General features: G+C 37.1%; 1 protein-coding gene across 1 annotated transcript; it reads left to right on the top strand.

The window, feature by feature from the left end:
* On the top strand, positions 1-27,749 carry LOC124148278 (solute carrier family 12 member 6-like). Its single transcript, XM_046519290.2, has 24 exons — positions 1-506; positions 1,125-1,201; positions 1,474-1,584; positions 2,250-2,396; positions 3,752-3,937; positions 6,938-7,164; positions 8,546-8,754; positions 9,290-9,430; positions 10,837-10,935; positions 11,483-11,540; positions 12,881-12,999; positions 13,879-14,272; positions 15,119-15,223; positions 16,645-16,733; positions 17,310-17,389; positions 17,512-17,600; positions 17,932-18,038; positions 19,296-19,412; positions 20,449-20,538; positions 21,237-21,328; positions 21,620-21,715; positions 22,320-22,525; positions 24,051-24,184; positions 24,606-27,749. The coding sequence occupies exons 1-24, from the start codon at positions 395-397 to the stop codon at positions 24,695-24,697; spliced, it is 3,177 nt and encodes a 1,058-aa protein (XP_046375246.2). The 5' UTR covers positions 1-394; the 3' UTR covers positions 24,698-27,749.

The raw sequence follows: 27,749 nt of genomic DNA, 5'->3' as shown, positions 1-27,749 counted from the left end.
CGAACATTCGGAACAGACCACGGAGGCAAATACTGTTATTCGTCGATTTTCCATGTCCGTTTCTTTGATATTGTAATATATTAATTATTTGGACTTGGAACTTGGTGCAATTATACATTTCATTTCAAATTCAAACGTATCAGGTTTAGTGTTCCACTGACTCAACATATGTAAACACTTTCCTGTGCAAGACATCGAAACGCAAAGCAGAAGCAGACGTGATTAGGCCTATATTGGTCCTTCATCCTTCATGTTGTGTTCGTTGGTTCTGCGATGTTCGGGAGCGATAGATTAACAAATACTGTATGTGACGGGTATCGTTTGAAGCGTGGACATATACACGGTTACCAGAAGTGTTATTGATACAATTTCTGTTCTGATCAAACAAGAAGTTATGTCAGGAACGCGATTCAAAGTTACCAAGTCAGACTATGGTGTAACAAATGAGGGCGCTGCCAAAGATATCGAAATTCGCTTGGATGATGTGGATTCGTGCGTCAATACAGGTAGGATGATAGTGTAAATAGCTGACCATCACCTGATATATGATAATCAGATTGACAAGCGGAATATGTGCGTGTGTAACTTCTAAATAGGCCTATTGACTAGGCTATAGGATATACCCTGTAGAATTCAACGCTCTATTCAGAATTGCTGTATGATTGTGCACAACCTAGCCAGGATGTTCTATGAATGCATGGTCCTTTTCCAGGGTGTTTTAATAGAATACTAGACATTTTGTTGCCATGTTGTAGCTGCTTTCTTACGTGTGAGAAAGAAAAATATTTGCTGAGAAGTAGCCTAGAATTTTCCGAGGAAGAATAATCCTATATGCCCTACATTTATCCTGTTTTGGCAGACGAGATTTGAGCACCCTCTCCAATGGTTATGCCAATAGGTTTCTCCTAGAACACCTGAACAAGTGAACATTTCTTATTTTTGTTTACCTGTTTGAATTGTTCACACAAGAACTCGAAAAACCCAGTCACTTCCCAAACGAGGCAGTTACATTGAATCATATTAGCTCATATTAACATGATTGTTTTTGCAGAATACCTGAACAATCTTTCCACATATACACCGATAACTAAGATATTATCTTTGATATGACTCTGAATCTATAGCTTCAGATGGAACTAATAAGACACCAGAGAATGCTGTACAGGAGAATGGGGAACCTGGTCAGATGGCCTTATATGAGGTCAGTATTGATGTAGATGAATTCACTATTTAATGTAATAAAGGGTTATGTTAGTTTTTCCAAATAAATTAGCCTCTGATTATATTTGTAAGTGTACATGTTCAATTTTTGCTTGATTTACATCATGAATTTTTGGTATAGGTTTTATAAGAATTCAGATGTAGTAATTAGGATCTAGTTATTAACTAGTAATATTTAACAGCCTGTGGTCCAAAGTGTATCATTATTCATCGGCGACTGATTCTAACATTTTACTCATTCATCTATCTTAGGAGAACTTCAAGAAAAAAGGACGCTTGTCTCATCTCTTGAGTGGCATAACTCACTATAAGGCTGGTATAGCACCTGTACCAGATGAAGAAATTGGATCCAAAAAAACAAAGGCCAGTATGTCTTTCAAAACTAAGACTTTTTGTATTGAGTACAATTGATGTGTTAATGTTATATTTCATAAGTTATTTAACAAAGCAATTGTACAGGTGTGTGCAGTGATCACAATGATTAAGTTTGACATGACCATGCTTTTATAGCAGCCTATGACAAGAGGCTTCAAGTATTCAGTTTTACCTCAATTAAATAGACAGCTACTCAACTAGTGTTTAATTTTGTTCTATTACCATCAAGAACAAATAACTAGTGTTTGTGGAGGATAATAAAAAGTTTTAATGTGTATATTACATTGTTTTACTGTGTTCTTTTTTTGTCTATAAGTATAAAGCATATTATGTACAAACCTGACATCTAGGCTGGGATCTTATGATAAAGAGGCCTTTGCTTGCTTAACTCTGTACCAGGAAATAATAAAGATTTATGTATATTTTTGCAAATATGCCAAAATTCAGTTGACCAACAGTTGTAGTCTTATGCCTATATTCATGACATGTGCATACAACTATGCCATATCATTATGCTACACTATGATGCAATAGGCTCATTCATATTCTGCGCACAAGTAGATTCGTTACACAGCAAACATAAAATTTAAAATAGATTGACATTTATCATGGTATCAGTCAACATCTGTTCTGAGCTTTTCTATTGTTTCCAGAAAGCCAACCTTGGCACTATTCTTGGAGTTTACCTGCCCTGCATACAGAACATCTTTGGTGTGATCTACTTTGTGAGGTTATCATGGATAGTAGGCACAGCTGGGGCTCTCGAGGCATTCAGCATTGTCTTCATATGCTCTTCAGTGGTGAGAAATATGTTATTGCCAGGAAATTATGAAGGGTTGGTTCCTCATGGAACATCTGTAACGGAACTGAATTTAGCACAGACTACTCACTACTTGTGTATGTAGAATGTTGTTTATTGCTACCTGTGTTTGAAGTTAAGGGCAGTCCCAGGGTCTTTGAGGTTTGCTCCTATACTATTTGAATGAAGGGACCCCTTAATCATTCAACCTTCATTTCAATATTTGGGTTATGACAAGGCCCCCTTGGTGTTCATGCTCAATTTCAAACACTGGAAAAACATTGTGCAGATTATAGTAAAATTTGATACTATGATCGATGGCATGGTCCTAAACTGACAAATCTAAATCAAAGGTAGTATTCACAAGACGTACCGATTACCTAATGAACAAAAAAAAGTATATGACTTAAGATTTGCTACCGTTAATATTAACTGTCGATACAAAGGTTAAACAAATAATTATTAACTGCCTGTCACAATGATCAGAGGGAACAAAGTCTGTTTCAGATCTGCTACAGAGAGTTTTGACTCTAATGTTTTAGAACATTACTCAGCCATTTACGTATCATTTCCTTCATGTGCATATTTTAAAGGAGTGGGTATTATCTGAAATGTTCCAGAAGAGTCTTTTTGCTGTCTGTGACTTAAGCCACTAGTTCAAAGCCGAGTCCAGTAAAATTCTGTTCTTACTGTAATTGGTTCATTTTGGGAAACCTAGAATGCATGCGGTGTGTTTATGGATTATAGGACAACAGGGGTCAATTTAACTGCTACCCCCTTGGCCCATGGCCAGTTAAAATTACAAAAGGCTTGTTGAAACGTCAATTAGATGGCCTGTCTTGCTAGTCAAAATTTCACCCCTTCTCTGTGTATGTTTAAATTTTTTAGATTGGACACTGGTCATGAATTGTGTATGGGGGAGGGGGTTATGGTAAGCTCAAAGATCATCTCAGTAGAATACCCTACTGGCGGCTATTGTATAATGTCTGACATCTTTAATTGCTCATAAAATCACCACAAATTGAGGCAAGTTTAATCTCAGAGTACAGGAAAAGATGTTTTAGGGATGAGGAGTTCTAAGATTTCTGGAACCCCCTGGGTAACTCAGTCGCAGCCTCCCAACATTTTGTTTTGGGCCAGTGAGTTTTAGGGAGAAGGGCCAGTAACTTTTGAAAGGAGCAAGCCCTGCTGGCTGCAGACAAATTTATTGTTAAATCTACCCCTGGGACAATATGGTAACAGGACAAATTGAAGTGATGCTTTCCTGTACAGAGACTACAGACACTGATGTTTTGGAACATTTATGGATAAGCAGAAAACTTACACAAGACTATTTTTCTTGTATTTGTGTTGCAGAGCTTGCTGACATCGTTTTCCATGAGTGCCATAGCCACCAATGGAGTAGTGACGGGTGGAGGGTCCTACTTCATGATTTCCCGCTCCCTGGGACCCGAATTTGGTGGAGCAGTGGGGATACTCTTCTATCTGGGTCTGTCGGTCTCTGTAGCCATGTACTTCATTGGATCCATAGAGATTCTCCTGGTCAGTTGAACGTTTTGTTGTGTTTTAGGATAAACCATAGGCATAGGGACTTGGCACAATTTGAATTTGTTGTGGATTTGTACCTTAATCAGTGTTTAATATTTAGAATTATCTCTGCTCGTCTTTTATCACAGATTATCTATAAACTGACAGTGATAAAAGAAGAGGTCTGTTGAACTAACAGTAATAAGAGAATAGGTCTGTTGCTATTTATTTGTCTGGTGCTGTGTCAGACAGGAATATTTTCTATGTTGGAAGAATAAACCTTTACACTCATTAAGATCAAACCCAAAACACCGTCGATCAATACAAAATTACCCAAAGAATTCTCACCACTAATACTATTCTGTATATACTCAGAATGATTTGTGCTCATTGTGTCAGAATGAAAAGGAAACAATTACTCACTTGTTTTGGGAATATGATGTAATGAAACGATTTTGGGATGAAGTGTCAGTGTGGATAGACCAGTGCTGTCATGTTTATAATATGACATTTTGTGCAGAATTGATACTTTTGGGAGTTAAAGAGAACATAAAAACAGATAAAGTGTTTGATTTACTTTTACTAATTTCAAAATTCCGATTTATCGATGCAAATTCCAAAATACAAAACCTTATTTTCATGTATTTTCAAAATATCTTTTTCACAATACAACATTGAAAAAGATATTGCCTTCATTGTTCAAGACAGGTAATCAACAGAAATTCTATGGTGCTTGGATGCTGTATCATCAACTCTTCGAAAATGAGGAGCAGCTTTCAATTTAATTTTAGTTTTGTACTGAAGACTTTAATGTTTGAGGCCCTGTACTTTCCTACACTGCAATATGATATATTAAATTTAATAGTTTATGCATACTTGATATATGCAGTATGTTTGTATTACTAGAGTGAATGTGTGAGTGAGAAGATTGTTATTTTCTGTATAAAAAAAACTAAGATGTACTGAAGAGTTGTGCTATATGTCATGTGCTTTCTGCTACCCTGGGCGGAAGCACATTTTATGTCACAGGTACTTCTTTTTTTTAAATCAATAAAAGAGAAAAACAACATCAAATCACCAATCACTGATCCCCAACCCAACCATTCCACTGTATATACAATGGTAAAAGTAACTATTTTTGTTTATCAAAACTCATCTCTTATGGTTTGAAGTGTGATTGTGTTTAATTTGGCTGAAGTTCGGTCCCTATTGTTGCCTCCAGATTTTGTTTCCTACCTCAAAATTTTAAATTTGCCATGCAGCTTTGTATTCTTTACACATGTTGTGAATAATGTAATGTGTGGTTATTTTCATTCCTAATTACAGCACATAAGTTTGAGTCAGGTGTGACTAAAGATTGTGAGAAGCCTATCCTTAAAATTCCTAAGACCTTTAAATTGGAAATTGGAAGATCTAGAAGCGGTGCACCCCAGAGGGCCCCACCCCACACCTTTTTTTATCAAGCACCTAACATGCCAATCATTCATGTATTTTTCATCACTTTGTGACTAGGATAATGTGTGCACCCCCTTTTCTGTATACTGTGAACTCTGTGTATGATTATGATTTATTAATATTTTGATATTAATTGCCTATATTTACAGTCTGGTGCAAAAAAAGATTGTTTTTCATAAGCTCAAATCAGCATGATGAGGTACATCAGATGATAACATCTATTTTTATAATGAATGATAGTATTGTACCAAGATCCAGCCATATTGTTCCTCTGCACATGAGTGTTATCCCAACACCTGCCAGATGAGCAGTGATAGTTGTGGTAAGGAGGCAACTCAGTGGTGTAGGAGATATCACACCGGTAAAGTCGTGATTTTGTTACACGAGAAATGTCAAGGCAGAAATCATAACAGCTGCTTCACATCAGGAGGCAACAGTAGACTTGAACTAGACTTGTAGAAGATGCTTGTAGAAGGAGATTTACCACTACTGTAGATTCTGAGACCCAAATATTTTGGAGTTATGAAGAAGGGTCATGATATTTGTATCATGGTACAATGTTTGTTTGTTGCTTAGTGGTATGCTCATCAATATTCCAACTATAATGATGATGGCCTGTAAATAATCAAGTCCGAACCAGTCAATCCAGTGATTGATATGAGCAGCTATCCATCAGGGTACAATGACAAGCTATCAACCAATTCACCGAGTCTGACCACATTTATCCACTAAGTTGCCACTGACAACCAATATAAGATAAATTTATTTTGGCTGCCATTTAGTAGCAGCCCCATTGGTTTCAGACAGTTAACTGTTGGTAAAAAGCTCTCATGTCTGAATTGTCAATGTGCATTACAAATCGTGACTCTATAGGGGTAGCCTAGTGGTCAAAGTGTTTGCTTGTCATGTCAAAAGGACTGGGTTTGACTCCCCACAATGGGTATAATGTGCGAAGCCCATTTCTGGTGTTCCCTGCCACATTGCTTGAATATTGCTAAAATGTGTCATAAAGCTATATTCACTCACTCACCTTCAGAAAAGTTTCAAATTACAGTATTCAACGTAATAAGCGCCCCGCTCTAATAAGCGCCCACGGCGATATTTGCTAATATCTTGGCTAGTGAACAATCCTAATTAGCCCCCCTTCCGATTTATTAAGGTACACAAGACTTATTTATTCGTGTATAATACGCACTCGAGTGTTATATGCACCCTTAATTATCGGCATTTATATTCTGGAGTGAGTATGGTTTTACACCGCTTTTAGCAATATTCCAGCAATATCACGGCGGGGGACACCAGAAATGGGCTTCACACATTGTATTATATTCTGGAAAAATTGTATCTGTCGTATATAAACAGTTAAGACTGTCAGCATAAACCACGAAATTTATCTTTCAACTTCTGTTTTTTCCACCAAAGTAATAGTCTAATAAGAGCCCCCTATTTCTTATTTTTAGAGCGCCCTGGGCGCTTATTACGTCGAATACGGTAGGCCTATCTGTATGTAAAAAGAATTTATGAAAGAGGTTATGACATATAAATGTTGTTGTTTTTCAGACGTATTTGGCCCCAGAGATTGCCATTTTTACAGTGGAGAGTGAAGCGGATATGTACAATAACTTCCGGGTGTACGGAACAATTCTGCTGCTGCTTGTTGCCCTTGTGGTGTTGGTTGGAGTGAGGTTTGTCACCAAAGTGTCTTCACTGACTCTCGCCTTCGTCATTGTGTCAGTTATCTGCATATACATTGGGATCTTTGTATCAAACTCCGATAACAGTGTCAGGTATGTCTGAATCTTTGGCTATAAAGATACTTTCATGGTTCTCAGTTGATCCAGATCAGTATAAAACATTCCTACATGATTTTATTTGATTAATTTCTACAAGAATCACAATACTTATTAGAAAATATGCTTCCATGAAGCCAACACAAATGTTTCAAAAGTCATTGCCAGAGAAACAATCATTTCAGCTTATTTTCCCCGCCACAGAGCTAGGGATCGAGACAACACTTTTCAGAAAACTATATCATTTGGAGAAATTAAATTTTACACTCCAATGTTATTTGACACATTCTCAAATGAATTGGGACATATTTTCTCAGAAACACCTGAAGTTACATGAATGAAAGTTTGCATTCTTATCGAAGAGATACTTGTCAAGACTGAGTTGGTGGCATAAATTATTTTTTTGTACACATTTACGGCCCTTGATCCATGTTATTTAACTTAAGACACAGTGTCTGCGTTAGGGACAAGTTTTCTCAGAAACTACTGAAGTTACATATGTTGAGTTTGGATGCCAATAAAAGAGGATATAATGCATTCCAAGGGATGGACTATGATAAACTTTGAAGAGAGCAGTTATGGGTGTAAGCCATTTCATCAATCAAGCATGATCACTGATTCATTCCAGACTCTAAAGAAATTATCAAAACATACAGTACACTACACCATTTCAATACTTTACAGGACCCTCATATTGCCTGCAAGGACCCTTAAAATAACTTATTGGGGGTCCACTGGACCCCCATTTTTGTAAGTCAAGGTAATACCAAGTATATATTTTACTACTGCAATCAATCACTGAAACATTTTTATTACAAGTTTGTAATATTTCTAAATACCCATATTATGTTGTGTGTATGCCCTCATGTCAAGTTTGGACAGAACACCCTCAGTATCCCATGCTTATCATAATAGAAATTCAAATAGGAATCAGCTAGTTACCGGTACAATGCTTGACAGCATGGATTGTTGCTCATGCTGTCAACCATTGTTTTTACTTGTCCAAACTCCCAAGTGTCATCAGATAAGCAGCCTGTACCCCGTCTTGTCAACTAGCCCAAATGTGCCCCTAAGCATCATAGAATGAAGTATTATTAGCTAGATCAAACAGAATGTTACTAGACTTCAGACTAGTGGATTAAGTCATTTACTGCATGTGGTTGTTATATTGCCTATTAGGGAGTTATGACTCCAGAGTTAGAAATTGGCACTAGTCCTGTAGTCCTTGCCAAAATGCCCAATAGTTAAGATATTATAAGGACTAGCAGAAATTTGCCATTTTAAGGGTTTTGCTATGTTATCATCATAAGAACTAAAAATGTTAGCTTCTACCACTGAATTCTGCTGGTATTACTGACATCACCTGTGTTTACTTCAGTGTGTGTATGCTGGGAGACCATGTCCTGCCCTACAGTAAAGTGGTTATGAATGGCACCATGATGTGCATCAAGAATGAAACAGGACCACTATTCAACATGTTCTGTACAGACCTAAACAGCTCCTACACCTCATGTGATCCTTACTTCCTCAACAATGATGCAAAGGTGGTGCCAGGAATTCCAGGCATTACTAGTGGAGTTTTCATGGGTATTGTAATTAGTTGTTATATGCAAATCATTTCTTCGGAAGTGTAATATTATGGATTTCCAAAAGAAATTTAATGACAAATGTGTTGAAGAAATAATTGTCATTGGAGTTTGAGCATTTATGTAATTTATTGTATTCTTTCTTGTAATGTTAATGAAGCCTGATCACCCTTACCAAACCTAATATTACCAAAATAACAAATAATTATGTAAGAAATAGAGATTACTACACGAGTGTCTGTCAGATACCATTTATCTTACGAGTTGTTTCAAAACATATCTAACAAGCGGAAGCAAGTATTTATATTTGGCTAGATTTAATAGTGAATGCTTAAAGCACTAAAACATTATTATAATTTTAATTCTCGAAATAGAATGTATAGATAGTATTAGCATTTCAGGGTGCCTTTGTACAAAGTGATCTTTGTACAAGGTGATCGTAACTCCTATTCCTTAACATAGAATTATGACAGGTGTAACGCAAAGGTTGTTTTGTACAACGGCACCAGGGTCACTCAGTGCCTTGTTGATTTCAGACAACCTGTATTCCCATTACACTGAGGCAGGCGTCCACCCAGACTCCACTACTGTAGCAGACAAGAAGAGAGGGGATATCACCACTGATATAGCAACCTCCTTCATGATCCTGTTGGCTATATACTTCCCTTCTATTACAGGTAGATAGTGTACAATATGTGCTGTGTGTGCCTGTGTTAGGGCTGAGACGAGTCCAAATTTACTACCCAGGTATCCCACCCACTATTACCTTACACTACGTGGGTTACCGCTGTAGTTCTCAAGGGTTGTGTACAAAATGTCCTTTTTACAGAAGCCCTGTCAAAACTATTTAGATACACGTATACCAACTTGTTGTGTAACAATGGAGTTATATTGTTATTGTCATGAAACAATATATCATGTGACTAACCACATGTCCAGGTAGTCCTTTCAGTCCCACCCTAGCCCTGAGTTTGTTGTGTGACTCTGCTCTCAGCAATATGTAAATAATCATGTCTGGACCAGACAATCCAGTGATTGATTTTATGAGCAATGCTTGATGCCGTTGGGTTATGTTGCCTCTCCATCAATCAAGTCACTTCGCTTGATCACATGATATATCAAATCGCATCTTACGACCAGCATCGGTTGCTAGGGAATAATTCTAACCTGAAATCCACACAAGTATTGTTGTAAATGTATGTTATTACCAAATAGGTCAACTTCCAAGACTTCCATGTGTTTAGGTTTGTCAGCACCATACCTCTGGGTTTCACCACAGTGGTCCATGTCTAGACCTGCAACTGAATTACTGTTCAATGCTGCATTAAACCAAACTCACTCACTATTCCAGGCACTCAATAGTAGAAAACTGACAAACTGACATCAGATGTAATTTGTTATTCCCGTCAAGTCAACAATCGCCAATTAAAAGTTGGAAAAACATGAAGAGATGAAGAATTTTGGAGAAAAACATTTTTATTGATTTTGAAGATGTTTCACTGCTACTTCGTGGATGATGAAGGGGCTAGAAGAAGCCCTGAAACATGTTACAGTTAATGAATGTTTCATTTCTCTGTAATTCCAATGTGCATGAAATCTAAATAGAAAGGTCACAACTGCGACTTTTATTTTTAACATGATTGGATTTTTTTCAGTTTGATTAATTTGGCATCTTTCACAGCTTTGTTTACAAATCACAAATGGTGAATGAAAGGAAACTTATAGAACTGTCTCTTGTCTTCCTGTTTATTATTTTTAGCAGTTTTCAGTTTTGAAAAAAAAGAGCCAAATATTTACAAATAAAGTTCTTTTAGTTCTTGTAATTTCTCTTTGTGTTTTGAGAGGTGGAAGGGGGTGGGGAGGGGTTTGGCGACTAACCATATGGTTTGGGTGAATATACCTATTAACTAAGTAATTTGGAAAAAAAGAGCCATTACTACAAATATGTTCATGGTGTACAGTAATACTTTGTAGCCAGAAAGAAACTAAATTGGTTGACAACAGGCCTGTATTTGCTATAATCAAGAAAGTACAATTACTTTTTTGGGAATAAATAGGTGTAATCTGTAGTGGAATGTTTCAGGTTTTGAACAAGGTGCCAACTATTCTGGTGACCTAGCAGATCCCCAGAAATCTATACCAAAGGGAACACTATGGGCAGTTGGATCCACTTCACTGATTTGTATCCTTTCTGCAACCTAGAAGCACATCGTCATAGATAATAATAATAATATACTAGTGTCACCATGCCAATCTGTATTCAAACAGCAATTTAATGTGTTTGGGGCTTTTACCCGCATTCCAGCTAAATTTAAAATCAATGATTTGGGTGAGTAGCTGACTATGAAGATAAACCATAATGCATAGCATGTTTACACAGGCTATGACTTTAGCCCCTTGTCTGAAGCCTGAGTCTTGTAACATTTTGCATGGTCTAGTAAGCTTAATTTATGACAGTCCTTACGTAAGGAGTAAAATTGTCTCAAAAAGATGTAGAAGGACCAGTTCAGGTGTTTGGCACAGATTGGTGGTTATGACTGTCTCAAAATTTGATTTGTGCAATGACTGAAGTTGCAGATTTATATTTCAGATATATTTTATGTTTGGTTATGTTTTGTAAGAGCAGCATGTGCCGCTGTTAATGTACTTAACATTAGCTATTTACTTCTATCAATTACACATAATACAGGAGAGAGGAGATTCTTGTGATCATTCTTAACATCTATCAGATCTGTCATCAGTGTTGTTCTTTGCTGCCTGTGTAGAAGGACCATTGCTAAGGGACAAGTAAGTATTTTTTCTTGCATCTTTAAATAACCTGTTGAAATAAAGAGTTTAAAGATTTGTAGGCAGTTTCTTTTTGTATTTGTAGGTTTATCAGATTGTTATGCTTTATTGATTGACATGCTTTTGAGCCTTTTTATGAGAAGTCACTGAAGTGGTTGATTTGACAGATTTCATCTCATAACACAGGACAGCAGTTACTGCCACATTATTCTTTTAGTTGATGAACCAGACAGTGAGGATTTAATCCTAGGATTTCACACAGCAGTCTGTGTCTGAAATGAAGGCCCACCGCAGAACATTATAGGAATCCCCACTATATGTGGTGACAAATGTTGGAAAAGGATGTCGCAAAAACATTAAGAAAGATTGACATGAAAAATTGACTGACCACAACATCGAGAAAAACGCATGTTAGCTAGATATTTCATGATAGCAAATCTGATGCAATGAGTGGATGGACATAAATATTTTAATTCTTATGTGTTCAGGAGTACTTGACATATATATATGGCACTCAAAGTAATTAGTCAGCCCCCTGTACTTACTTGTGACTTATTATGTGACCTGTGAAGATCTGGGGTAGAATACCAACCTATTGCCTTCAGCAACCAATACTTGCTGTAATAGGCGACAATGCTTGTCGTATGAGGCGACTAACAGGATTGGGTGGTCAGGCTCGCTGACTTGGTTGATGCATGTCATCATATCCAAATTGCATAGATCGATGCACATGATGTGATTTACTGGATTGTCTGGTCCAGACTCGATTATGTACGGACCGCCATCATATAGCTGGACTATTGCTGAGTATGGCACAAAACAACAAACAAACAGACTTGTAATGAGGGCAGCTAGAGGCATAAGATGAAGTTGTACAACAGCATTGGAAACATGTTTCCAGTTTCATAATAGTAAATCTGATGAAATGAAATGAACATCCATAAATATATTCATGTGTGTGCAAAAGCACCTGACATGATGCCTACACTGGTACTCTAAGTACCAATAATTAAAATTGAGAAAAGATAAGTGTAGTTGACTGCAATGACTGTTTCATGTCTTGGTTTGTTTGTTTGTTTGTTGTTTAGCGCCATAGTATATTCCAGCTATATGATGGCTGCCTGTAGATAATCGAATCTCGACCAGACAAAACAGTGATTGATATGGTGAGCAACAATTCCTACACACTTAGGATAGGTTGGCATGCTTTCAACCAAGACACCGATCCTGACCACTTCATCCAGTAGGTTCCCCCCATATGAGAAGCATAGGTTGCTGGACACGAATCATAAACCAGACTCCCCACAGGGTTTGAATTACCATGACTGTGTGTATTGCAGGTTTGGTGAGAGTATAAATGGAGATCTGGTGATAGCACAGTTAGCTTGGCCCACAAGGTGGGTGATCATCATTGGCTCTTTCCAGTCTACAGTAGGAGCAGGCCTACAAGCACTGACAGGTAGGTACAGGACTGAGCCCCTTTCCACAAACAGTGTTAGAATTTGACACTGTAGTCCTGAGAAACTGCCCAAAAGTTAAGGTATCATAAGGACAAGTAGAAATTTGCCCTTTTTGAGGGTTTTGCTACATGTTATCATTAAAAGGACTAGTGGACTAAAACTGTTTGTTTCTAACACTGAAAAAGCGATCATAGTACTATGACGGTCGTAAGTCTATGTTATAGTATGGGAGTTACAATCGTCTCAGCGCTACAAACACTTTGTGGAACAGGGCCCTGTTCATACAATCATTTCAATCAGCAGGTGGTTCATAAATTATCAGATGTACTCACTGATTTAAGGCCATTGCTCCATGCTTTTCAAATTAGTGTATACTGTGTGAAATGGCATGGCAACAAGTTTTCTTGGAAACTACTGAAGTAACATGAAAGAAAGTTTACATGCTTGTCTATGACTAAGAGGTGTTTGTAAGATCAATTTCATCCCTCCACTTTTCAAAACGATCAGCAATTTCAATTTTCAATTTCCGGAGCAGAACTCCTCAAAAGTTTTTTTTGTTTTCATGACGACAAGTTGGACTAAATCTGAAAACAAGGGTTGTGCTCGTTTCTGGAGAAGAACTCAAAAAAACGTTTATACTAGATGAAACTTGCTATTCATATCAGTCAAGGGTGAACTGGTGCCTTTTGATGATTTAGGATATTGAAAAGTGCTGAACAGCATTATTCTTTTGTTCGCTTAACAGAAAGTACCCAATGGCAGTGAACACAAAGTGGGGTATAAGTAGCCAAACTCCATTTCCAAACTGCACCAGAATGGGGGAAATGTCATCTCCTGATGACTCTTGTGTAACATTTATTATGATTACTTGTTTCCAGGTGCTCCGCGACTGTTGCAGGCTATAGCCAAGGACAATGTCATACCATTCCTGCATTTCTTCAGCCATACAACCAAAGGTGGTGAACCAATCCGGGGACTTATTCTCTCCACTTTCATAGCTGAAATGGGAATTCTTATTGCCAAACTGGACTATGTTGCTCCCATTGTAACCATGTTCTTCCTGATGTGCTATGGGTTTATCAACTTGGCATGTGCTCTTCAGACGTTACTTCGTCTCCCTCACTGGCGCCCTCGGTTCTGGTGCTACCACTGGAGTCTGTCCCTCATGGGGCTTGCTCTCTGCCTCAGTCTCATGTTCATATCCAGCTGGTACTATGCTCTCATTGCCATGGTGCTGGCATGTGCTATCTACAAATATGTGGAATACAAAGGGTTGGTACTGTATTTACTGCTTTTATTTTAACTGTTAAATTAGCTTATCTACTTCACAAGGAGTTTAAATACTATACTTTATGTTTATCATCATTTAAGACCCACTATGACCAAATGTATGTCTATTCCCATGATAACTTAGGCAAGAGGGAAAACACTTTAAACTAAATTTATTTTGGCTTTATGCCTATTTCCATATTTCCATTGGGCTAGTGGCATTTTTGTTTCTGCTAGCTCTGCAAAAAGTTACTACCTTCTTCTACTACTGTCTAAAGTTTCAATCCATACTGTACCATGAATACATAAAAATATTAAGAATTAGTCAGAATATATAGATTGAGAGAAATCGGAAATTGCTTAATTATTTATTACAAGAAAGACTGGAAATGTTGTGCCAAATGTCTATCACAGCGATTTGACATTTGGAATTGGGAGGACGATAGATACTAAAGCTCACAGGCCAGGGGCAGTAGAATTTTAACTTTATTAGCATTAGGTACTTCCTACTAGCCTCGCACCTATGGGTGAGTGTTAATTTCTATCCCTGTAAAACACCCACCTTTTTAGTTTTTGAGGGGTGGGGGAAATGTTATCCTTTAGTACAATGGTGAGTAACAGTATTGCTTTACACTACAGCAATCTTGCAGCTATTTGCGTTGTTTCTCATTTCAAGTTGAGTGTTTTCAGGAGTTCAAGTTTGTTGGAGTTTTCATCCCAAAATGCAGTTGCCCATTTGTATTTTCTGCTTGTTTAATATGCTGTTCTTCTGTGGAGGGGAAGGTACACCGGTAACCCAAAAAATAAAATCTTAAATTTAGAGACTTGATTCTGTGTTGTGTTGGACAGTGCTGAGAAGGAGTGGGGAGATGGTATGAGAGGCTTGGCTATGTCTGCTGCCCAACACGCCCTCTACAGGATGAAAGGATCTTCCAGTCACACCAAAAACTGGCGGTAAGTTTGTACAGACAGTCTTAAAGTGCAAATTACGTGGGTTTATACAAGTTTGCAGAATTGGATAGATTGTTACATTGGTAATGCAAATATTGTATTCAAAACATCGAAAGCGGCACGTAAATAAGGTGTATTTGCACATTTGTCCTGTCAATTTCAAAGGCAGAGGTGAATATAGAGTGAGTGACTGAGTATGGTTTTAAGCCGCTTTTAGCAATATTCCAGCAATACCTTGGCGGGGGACACCAGAAATGAGCTTCACAGATTGTACCTCTTCAGCGTGACAAACGAACGCTCTTACCACAAGGCTAATCAACCGCCCCAGGTGGATATAGAGGCTCTATATATGGTCATGTTGGAGGTAATTTCCTCCAAAACTACACACTTGATCCCAAAACAAGCCCGCCCCTCCCATTCCCAAGCCTCCGTTCACAGTCATGGTTGGCTGAACACTTTCTCTGCAAAGCAAATCTTTTTAACCCTTAGACATTCTCCTATCCACAATTAAGAAATGACCGCTTGTACACTTTTGATATGAGTGGAATTATAGGATTGAAATATACCCCTCTTTCTTTCAACAACGGAAATATGACAAGGGCCTTTCAGGTCACAAATTGAGTTTACTATTCGTAAAAAAAAACTGTGCAAAACATACTACTTCTTCAATTGAGTGTATTGTTCGCGTTTCAGTACTTTCATTTATTTTGTTTTGAGACTTTTCTGTGTTAAAAATATTCGCTGATGTGTTTATGATATGATGAAACATCGATCATATTTACTTCATTCCTTTTTGCTGTTAACTCATCATAGCTTGACAATATGGCAAACTTGTTGCCAAATTTTGCAGATGTCATTGTATAAAGTGTTTCTTGTTAGTAAACTGTATTATCACTGTCATAATTATTGATGCTGTGATTTCAAATATTTGAATGCAAGTCAGTTTACAATAAATGCAGTGGTAAAGATGTTTTTATTGTTTGTCAAGCCAGCACTACCTATTTGCAGCAAAGGACGCATAGTTAATAACATATTAAGTAATAGTTCATGATATGTTCAAGCTCAAATCTGAGCAGGATGGCGAGCGATGTCGAGAAGCCTTGATTAGAGATAACCAGATGACAATTCAGAACATTGTTATCCCCCGCAATGTATTCAACCATCCATGAGAGATGTTGTTGCTGGAGTCAAACTTGAAAACCGTACAATATTTCTTCACCACACTTGGCACATAGGTCTTGTGGTGAACTGGTGTCTTTCGGATTTTTATTTTTTTTTAATTTTGGGCTTCCATGGGAGCAACTTTGACTTAAACTTAAAATGGGGGTAGTTATGCAATCAATGTAACAAGTTGATGTATTCATGACAAGTATTTACCATTGGCCTGGGATACTGATGACTTGGTCCTCATGTTGACATTGCAGACCACAACTTCTGCTCCTTGTCAAGCTAGATGAAGATTTCACACCTAAATCTCCAAAGCTGATGACATTTGCATGTCAGCTGAAAGCAGGTATGTTTTACCTGGAAGAACAAAATTATTGGTATTTGGTGTGTTTTTGGTAGGTGATAATTACTCATACTTTTATCAAAATGTTTCTGTTACAGAAATAAGTTATCTCTATATTCAATCCGCACATGTGGGATTAAGATCTAAAAATCACTTTACGTGAAGCTATTGGCCAGTTGAAACATCTATTAACTGTTTATTCACAATATTAAAACTAGAAGTTTCTAGGATCACATTATTGACATAATGAGGATTGATCCACGCAATTGGGATACAATGACATGCATCAACCAAGTCCAGCCTGACCACCTGATCTCGTTAGTTGCCTCTTACGACAGGCATAGTCACCTATTACGGCAAGCATGGGTTGCTGAAGACATATTCTACCCTGGATCTTCACGGTTTGACATGGTTGATAGCGTGTCATCATACCCCAATGGCATGGATAGTTGCTCATGACATCAGTCACTGGATTGTCTGGTACAGACTTGACTATTTACAGGCTGTTGTCACATAGCTGAATGCCGCGTTAAATGACAAGCAAAAGAACAATTCATTACACAAGATCAATGTTTTCAGGAAAAGGCCTAACAATGGTGAACAGCGTCCTTGAAGGAGAATATGCTGAACACGTGGATGATATCAAAACTGCAAGGAAGGTAGGCAAATGTATACAATTAACTTGGTGTCATATCTTGGTTTATCTTACCTAACATGATAACTGATCATTACATTTAAGTAATGTACTTGTGTTCATGTTTGATGCTGTAATGACTTTCAGACCCTGGATGACTGGATTGAGAAGAGCAAGATCCGAGGCTTCTCCGATGTAGTCATGTCCCACACATTAGAAGAGGGCATCTGCCATGTGTAAGTGATCCTCACTTCTGCAGTGTTCGAAATTATGAGAGTCCTGCTAAAACGTGCAAGCCAAAAATGTGATAGATAACAAAGAGATCTATAAAGCTGCATAACTCACCTTGAATACTTGCAACAATAGATTACAAAAGGCCATAATGAAACAATATAAGTATCTGAGTGAATATTTCATGATGATAGGCCGTAGAAGGATAAGACTTTGTGATCTATCAACCAAACATTAATGATTTTACAAGAATTAATACTTATAAACAATACATTCACGTTATTGTGGAATGTGTTAGTGTGATAAATTATGAAATGGTAAATCTGTATGTTGTAGAATCCAGAATGCTGGTCTTGGTGTTCTGCGTCACAACACAGTGATGCTGGCGTGGCCAGATGAATGGAGTGAGCAGAGACGGGAGAAGGGCTACAGAGTCTTCCTGGGTAGGTGACTCTTCCTCCTTTAATGCTGTAGATGACTGCTGTAGGTGACTGCTGGATCAGAAGCTGTGTGGCTGCGTACAATACGCATAATAACATACCAGTACCCAAAACACTTCAAGCTGCTTGTGTACAAACACGCAGAAAAATGTGATCAAACCTCAAAGTATTACAACACCTGCTTACCTGTATTTCTTTAAAGATCTGTCTTTACTGATCAAATGAAGGCATCACAATTGCATGAAATCTGTCACATTAAAAGAGCATTTTAAGAGGAATTATTAGTAAGATTGGTTGTACCCGCAAACAACTATCACTTCCCAATGCGAATGAGAACCTGTGGTGAAAGTACTCACTGGCTCAAAACATGATCTGGAACCCTGTTGGGTTTTCTGCCATTAGTAACAATGCTATGCACTGCCATTGTACTTAAAAGTTAAACTTCTTATATACTATACACAGAAACAAAGGAGTAACATGTTGCTGATTATATCTGGTATAGTGTTATTAATGTTCACTGACATTACTTAATGTGATGTTTGGTCATGTAATTATGGATGTCAGTACAGCCTATTGTCAACAGCTGTCATATTGTCTGGAGTTTGAACTATGAACAAGCAAATATCACTCAAAATATCACTTTTCTGCATGCTGGAAATGGTGGCCTAGGCTTTACATGCAACTACAAGTAGGGAGTGGACAATTATGTTGACATGTTGCAGAAAAAATCAGCATGTCAATAAAGTATATTTTGGATTTGTATTGACAAACTTGAAGTGTAAGAATGAGAGTACATCATCAGAACAGGTATCATGCCTCAATATACTGGTCAAGCCACTAGTCCTTGCAATGATAACACGCAGCAAAACCCATAAAAATGGCAAATTTCTACTTGTCCTTATGATACCTTAACTATTGTGCAATTTGGCAAGGACTACAGGACTAATGCCAATTTCTAACACTTTCAAGTGTACTTTTTTATTGTGTCTATATATCACTCACATATATTTCTGTCAGTAGTATATATGTTTGAACTGATAGGTCAGTGTTGGAGATTAAGGGGTCACCTTGCTGTGAAATTTAAATCTTGTCAGATCTTGATGGAGACCGAAATCAAATAGGGGTAAAAGATCTTTGTTTTTATGAGATTTAAAGTACACCTTCTTGAATCTAGGTATTGGTTAGCTCAATGTATATCTGGATAGCTGATTGTTAATAATTTTGTGAAAAATAACTTTTAAAGAATGTCCCATGTTCCAGAAACCCTGAAGAACATAAATGCATCCGAGTTATCTCTGATGGTGCTAAAAGGCATTGACCACTTCCCTGACAGCTCTGACAGACTCCGAGGCACTTTGGACATATGGTGGATTGTACATATCCTTGTGATGTCACTCTGTATAGAATCAAGGTGTATAGCAAGTCAGTAAAGAGGAATAGCCCTTACCTGACACCTCTAAATTAAGCACATCTATCTGTCAGATGTTGCTCATTATTCCATTTGTTCACTATCACTCAAGACTCAATAAAAGTTTAGAGGAAGAAAAAATAAATTCAATAACCTATTTTTTTAATTTGCTTAAAGTATATTATCAAAGTTTCGGTATAAAATGTTAAAAATAATCTGAAATGCTGATGCTTCAATATACATGTACTATGTTTTTGAACATTTCTTTGGGTGTAATGTTACTGCCATTTTTTTATTATGTAGCAGTTAATGTTATGAAGTATGTAAGGCCACACCTTTTTTACTTGCTCTATAGATCCACCAACCACATTTTGTTGAAATGGATTTTATTTTTTTCAGAATTTGCTCTCTTTTTCACCCACCAATAAGCTGATAGCATATTGCACCCAAAAAATATTTTCTAACAGGACCCCTGAAGTTGACATTATTAAACATGGAAGTCAGAAGAAAGTTTGTTGTTTAAGTGAAACTGATAGGATGCATAGATGCACAATAGTATTCCCGCTTGATTAATCAGGTTTGCATTGCTTAAAGCATTTAACAGTTGTGTTGCAGGCCCCCTTCCCACATTAAACCATTTATGTTTTTTGTATACCATCCATCTTGTAGTGGAGCAGAAAACTAAAAAACAACCTGAATTGCTTTCCTTTTTTCCCACCTACCAACATGTATTTTCCTGTAAAAAATCATGTCATCATATCCCAATTCCGAGGATCGATGTTCATGATGTCAATCACTGGATTGTCTGGTCCAGACTCGATTATTTGCAGACCGCCGTCATATGGCTGAATATTGCTGAGTGCGGCGTTAAACAACATGAAACTGAAACTGTAATAAATCTGTAAAGCAAGTTAAAAAAAAGGTGTTGCATAAGCTTCCAATATGTAGAGAATGATGATGACTATGTAGTAATTTCATACAGACCATTTCCTTAACCTTCTCCACATGATGGTGGCCTGCTGATGTTACTACCTTTTCTTCTGAAACAAAATCGAACTTGGAGCAAATGTACTATCAGGATCTTCACAGTTGCCCGTATCCTTTTGAGACAGTTCTGTGCTAAGTAATTGTGATCAACATGGCGCAGTGTGCAGGGGAATCATTGCATCTGCCTGTCACCAGTATTGTTTCAGGACCTGATGTTCAAAATATTCCTGTTGTCCCCTTATAACTTAGCCTGGGATATGTTTCAAGCATGTGCTCTAGTGGTGCTTTTGCAATTATCCGTTTCTGTTCAAATAATGTTTTCTTAATATTTGGCAGTGATGTTCATATCTGGAACAGAACTCCAAATACATATAAATGTATCAGTAAGTGCCTTTACTGGTTAGAATATGGACATTGAATCTTGTGTCTGTGTAGTATCGGTGAAGCACCCATTAATCCTGAAAACCTGCTTTCCTGACGATTATTGTGGGAATATCTGTATGTATTTATGTAAAGAATAGATATTACTAAGTACCCATGATTCGTTAATTCAAATTTGATAATATTGACGGTTTCTGTGGGAATGGTACAATTCAGATTAACGGAAATTATGTCCACAATCATCTAGGTTGACACAAATAATAGAACAAACAAATATCTGAATTTTGGATTGCATCTTTAAAATCACTTGCCATATATTAATTTCATATACCATAAACGTACCTTATTGTAAGAGTAAAAACGTTTCTCATGTTTATCCCCAAGAAGTGTGTGGAATGCTCAGTGGTTTCCTTAGCTGTGTCCAGAGCTAGAGGACAACAGTATCCAACTGAAGGAGGATCTCAAGAAATACCTCTACCATTTGAGGATCAACGCAGAAGTACAAGTTGTGGAAATGGTACACAATGTCAAAAATGTTTTAGTTTGCTGTTTAATGTGCCTGAAAAGCCTTGAAATCCATTGCCAGTCCTTGTAAACTGATGAATTATGACTAGGCACTCTTGAAAACGAATAGTATCATAAAAGATAATAAAAGATGACATACAGCATTTTAGACTTTTGCATGAACAGACTTTTGAGGTTTATAGCATTATCTGTTGATGCAATATAGTATATTTGAATATATTTTGAAAAGTGCATGGATTTTACCTCTGTGAAATGAATGCCTATGTATATCGGTCTGTTACAGTATGACAATGATATTTCTGCCTACATCTATGAAAGGACACTACAGATGGAACAGAGGACCAAGATACTGCAGCAAATCAACTTGAATAAGAAACATGTATGTACCAGTACAAAGTCATCTGTGATGGGGGATATCAACATAGTCAAGGAACACTACAGTATTTTATGTGAATAAGTTGGAAGAGTGGGTTTTCTCTTGGATTCAGTTATACTTCTCCAAATGTTTTGTGCAATCATACTTTGAATTTTGAAGCCTCCATGTTCATAAGAAAATTCACCTGACATGACATCCGATAGAGCATTTGTCAAATCTTGCTGGACAGTGGATTCATCTTTCAATCCCACAATGCACTGGTGGTAGATGTAGTGTGTTTTTGGATTATAGGACAATATGAGTTACTGGGTATAGCCTTTTTGGACCACTGGAATTGACAAAACAAGTGAAGAAGCTGTTAGTCATTGTGTTATAATGTTTCTGAATGTGATGGTGTTGAAAGTCAAACTGGCAAGTGTCATTTTCACAGTTTGAATAAATGACAATCATTGAATTCTTTCAACAACTTGGAGTCAATTCCACTGAGGTTCTTTTGTGACTATAGAAATACTGATATGACTTTGGTGTAGATGACTTCCTGTTTTTGTTTTACTCAGTGGTCCATAGTTAAGTTGTTCCAGTTTGAGACGCAGGAGTGTTATTTCAGAGTGTGCAGGAGGCTCAGTCCATCATGGACAGGATTCATCGAAAAAGTAGCATCAAGCTGCCGACCCAGCAGGTCCAGTTCAGCGTGGAGTCTCACAGCACCCTGTCTGTGGAGCCGGAAGAGAGGGTTCACTACACCTTCACTGGCGGCAGCAGCAGAGGAGCAAGAAACCCCCATGATGTTGCGTCAGATGAAGATGCCACACCGTAAGTAGAGACCATGTCCATTTCTAATGATCCCCCTTCACGTGCACCTTTATACATATGTGTGTATATTTACATACATGTGTAAATATACATATATTCATGTGAATGCGTTTACTCGTGGGTATAATGTGTGTATAATTACACGACGAGCAAATTTGCATCATGTCTAGAGCAGGTCCTAATGTAAATTTACAAAAGTGCAAATTTGCACTGTGTGTATATGTTGTCATGTAAACGTTTATGCCAATGACTGGGGATGATCTTATTCATATATTTGTTGATTTGCCAACACCAAAAAAATTGTCAACAGTCCTGTTAATGCTGCCCAGTACACAGCGTAACCAACTTCTATTGACATCGAGCAGGGTGGACAGTGTTTTCTTTGGGTTACAAGGATTACCAATTTTGTGTACAGATTAAGTCTAACAAGTTGCTTCGTGCAAAGATTTCTGTAAGATAACTCTCTTCTCATTTGACTTTGATTGGAAAACAACCCTTTTCATGTTTGAAAGTCATCAAGGGACTGTGTGTGCCTTATACTATTTACATACCTTATTTACACACCTTAGTTGATTTTCTTGTGAACACACAGTAAATTCACTCATTCACATGTATGTATAGTTACACTTTTGCAAAATTACTTATGTTCTGGAGAACTGTGAATATGAACTTGGAATATTCGTGCATGTTTTCGTTATGTTCGGTTTAGAATTGAGCAGGCAATTGGTCGTATGTTAGATGGACTAGTGTTCCATTTGTATTACAAGACGGCCTATCCTTTTATATATTCAAACTTTAGGTTAATATTTGACGGCTTTAGCTATAGACAGGTCTGTATTAGTCATTTAAGTATCAGGACATCATTTTGTGCAGTTGTGCAAAAATACAAATAAGAATAAAAAGTGAATTGAAATATTTTTGAAAGTCTTTAGTGTTTATTTGGAAAACACTGTGTAACAAATGGGGTATAATATTAGTAGATGTAATTGTTGTAGACATAGTTCAAGATTTCTGGAGCCAATGTCTAGTCTTTGTTTTGGCTAATGTTAAGGACCAACAGGTGTTTACAGTTTTAAAAATGAAATGACATTCAGGGTTTAAAATCCACTGCAAAAGAACAGCACTTGTGTGTACTATGTTACGTTACAACAGTTACATTTGATGGTGACTTCTGCACCCAGTAATCAAGCTTATAAATGAGCAGCACACAGTATATATGTTCATGTATATTTACAGATGCTTTTAAAATGAACTAATTACAACATGATCTGGAACAGTTAACAGAACCGGATCTTTTGAGTAGCATCTAGTCATATTTAGTCATAAGATGTGTAAATAATTACACCTACATATCACTCACTCACTCACTCACTCACTCACTCACTCACTCACTCACTCACTCACTCACTCACTCACTCACTCACACTCACTCACTCACTCACTCACTCACTCACTCACTCACTCACTCACTCACTCACTCACTCACTCACTCACTCACTCACTCACTCATACATTGCTGTTTCAGAGATTCCAGCAATGTCAAGAGGATGCACACAGCTGTGAGTCTCAACCAGCATATCAAGGATAAATCCAAAGATGCACAACTTGTCATCCTAAACCTTCCTTCACCTCCGACTTCAGAGACCAGGCATTCACACTGTATCCATTTACAACATAATGAATATGATTATTATCTCTCTTGCTTGAGGGGGTAGAGATTTAGTGAGCTTTTAGCAATATTCCAGCAATATCACATAGGGGAACACCAGAAATGGGCTTCACACATTGTACCAATGTGGGGAATCAAACCCGGGCCTGCTGCATGACATGCGATTGCTGTAACCTCTAGGCTACCCCATGCCCTGTCTAGTAATAGCCTAATAATAACGTCAAAGTTTTGAAAAATTATGATTACAGCTTAACTTTGTTAATAAAATAAATAACATTTTAAAACAAAAAAACATTGATTGCATGTTTGCATGTCTTTATCATATTTAAAGTTGATTTTTTATGGCAATTTCAACACACCTAAGACAAATAGAACTCCTCTCATGGACAATAAATCCTTAACCAAACTGAGATATGTCTTTCCTGGAGGTACTGACTGAAGGACTGGATCGAGTGTTGATGGTCCATGGAAGTGGCAGCGAGGTTATAACTATCTACTCCTAGATGCTGTTGAGACTAGCACTAGCACCAGGCATGGAGGCTGAACATCTGGAACCGGGATCTCTAATATCTGTGATCCAAAACTGTGATTAACCATCCTCAATTATCCAGTGATTTGTATCTTCATTCTATCTCCGTTCTATTACCCGGGGCCCATTCACCACAAAAGCTTGCTTCTGGAAGTGACATCACCATCTCATCTGCATTATCATCATCTTAGCTCATAATGTCTCTTCCTCATGAGCTTGAAAGGAACAACCAATCAAAACACTTCTTAACTAAAGATGAGCTTGGAGACAGGTTGAGTCAGATTTAATTGATACATTGGAATCTTTAGCTGGAAAGATGATTTCTTGAGTATTAAGACTGGTCAGGGAATCCTTATGCTACAAGACATTCCGAGGTGCACTTTAGAACTTGCAAAATTGCTCCCATTTACAATCATGAAAGAATAGAGAAACTTGATTGGACGTCTATTTCTTGTGTTGTGTCAATCGAGTCAGATTCAAAATGAAGCTATAGGATGGAGATATAATACACTGGATAATCGAGGATGGTGGTTAACCATCTAAACAAGAAGTTTGTTAAATGTCTGGTAAATTGATTCTTGTAATAGCCGGACTGACAGTTAGTTGTATTTCTGAAAGTCTTTACAAGTACCGGTAAGATTGTACATTTTCAATTTTTCAAGGCAACATGTTTAGAACAAATTAATGACTGCTGGTGGCCATCTTGGCCAAAACGAGCTTGCATCTTTTCTGTTGTTCAAGTAACCAGTTTCACTTCATAGGTGTATCCTAGAGCATGGGGCCTTGACTCTTCAGAAAGAATATTTGTTGTATGTCAACATGTATAATAAAATAACTCCAACTTGTGAAGACTTGAAGGCATAATTCATGTACATAAGTATCAATAAAATTAAGACAAAGATGACAGATACCTTTACTACATTTCTGTCCTTGCTAAGTTATTTGTATTTCTGTGCTTGCTTAGTTATTTGTTTATACAGTAAACTATGTTTCTAACAAAAGCGCTTATAACAAACTGTTGTTTGGTCCTGTCCATTTGCTGTATATATGCTTATAACAAACTATGGTTATAACAATCTAAAATGAGTGGTCCCTTTGAGTTGGTTATCAAGCTAAAATAAGTGGTCCCTTTGAGTTGGTTATAACTGTAGTTTACTGTATGTACAGACAAATTAGTGAAGTCAGCTCACATCTGTACCATCTGATTTTGTACTGATTGATAACTAATGAATATGTATGATTAGCTATTGTGCTTTGCTGGAAACTTCGATCAATGTTGACCTTATGGACAGAATATGTAATGATTCTAGTGAGCCAAGATAGTGTCCTGTCTCTGGTGCTACCATAACTCATTGTCTTAACTTGATGTCAATTGGACCATGATACGTTTGTATTTTGTAGGATTGGAATGTTGCCTCTTGAAAGTGTGTCTCATGACAGCTACTGTCACAGGGTTTTAAGAGATGAGGACTACAAATAATTTAACAGCTCTGTTTATCCTATTTCACTCTGAAAATGAACAGCATCACCGTTGTTGGTATTAAAGACGAAACACAAGAAAGATTTTCCCAGTTCCAAAACCTTTCTTTGTGTGTTGATGTTAGCATTGCACACAACTTCATGAAAACTTCTTTTTGAACTGCTTCCTTAAACCCTTCCTTCACATCAACCTACACTCAAGTTGTGTTATATTTGTGATCTCCAGTCGTAGTGCTTTCTCCTGGAGCTTCTTGGTGAGTACTCTTCATCCATTGCTTGTACACGGTGACTACATTGTACATGGATTTGGTATCTGTTGTCGACTCAGCTATTTACAGTCCACCATCATATACCTGGAATATTGCTGAATCCGGCATAGTGCTTCAGGAAGACTAGTGAGTTTTGACTATACCTTTCATAAATCTGCACATAATGATGTACATTATTCTGGAAATGAAAGTACTGTGGTACATGTTTTAAATGACATTTGGACTAACATTGCTATCCTTCAAAGTGCTAACTTGTCTTGTGGATTTTCAGTTCTAAAAATTGATTCAACTCCAAGTTGGTAAGTTTTTCACTTATTAGCTGGTGTATGGACTTCATATTTCCAAAGTGTTTCATTCTGCCAATTATGTCAACAATTTTTTTGTCATAATAGATTATAAAATTGATATACAGAAAGGGATATATGTAGTCATCATTCAAGAAAGCAGCATGTTTCTTCTTTTATGTTTTATTTCACTATATTTTGCCTAATTCACAGTTTTATTTTGAAGGTTATAAGTTATGAAGTTTAATTGATGTATCGGGAATGAACAGAAAGTTTGGAGTCTTTAGATATTTGATCTTAAAGTAAGGGATTGTACCAGCAAATTAGTATTGCAATACAAAGTATATCATGCAACCCTATTTAACACTATGATCTCTTCTCAAGTTTTACAATCATGATTGTTTTTACTTAGAAACTGAAAATATTAAGGTATTACATGTCAAAATGATGTGTGATAATATGTCAAATACGAATAAAAAACAAATACATTTGTAGTTTGTCCCCTGTGCAGAAGTAGACCCAATGGCAAGTCAGTTTGCATGTACAACACAAGTTTCTTGTTGCAACAAGATGTTTTTTAACATTGTTCAAATAATATTTTTTTAGGAAGTGTTTGTAACATTTCCAAAGCATCAACCTTCAAAATCTGTTCCTGTACTATTTTTGTAGCCCAGTGGTACTGAAGTTCTTAAAAGATCTCCATGACAAAACTGTAGATTGTAAGGACCACATTAATGGCCCACATTGTGTTACAATGAATTGTAGCCTGTAGATTTCCTGTTTCCGTCATATTCACTTATAACACAAACCAAGCAATTTTGACCAAGGTCATTCAAACAACACTTTAGGACTTAACTGTCCTTAGGTGAATTACCGTATTCGATGTAATAAGCGCCCAGGGCACACTCAAAATTAGAAATAGGAGGCTCTGATTAGAATAATATTTTGGTGAGAAAAAAACAGTTGAAGATCGTAAATTTTGTGGTTTATGCTG

The sequence above is a fragment of the Haliotis rufescens genome, unplaced genomic scaffold (genome assembly GCF_023055435.1).
Source record: "Haliotis rufescens isolate VD_foot unplaced genomic scaffold, xgHalRufe1.0.p SCAF_19, whole genome shotgun sequence".
NCBI lineage: Eukaryota > Metazoa > Mollusca > Gastropoda > Lepetellida > Haliotidae > Haliotis > Haliotis rufescens.
The sequence above is the reverse complement of the archived record's forward strand: the minus strand, read 5'-3'. Positions and strand labels throughout refer to the sequence as shown.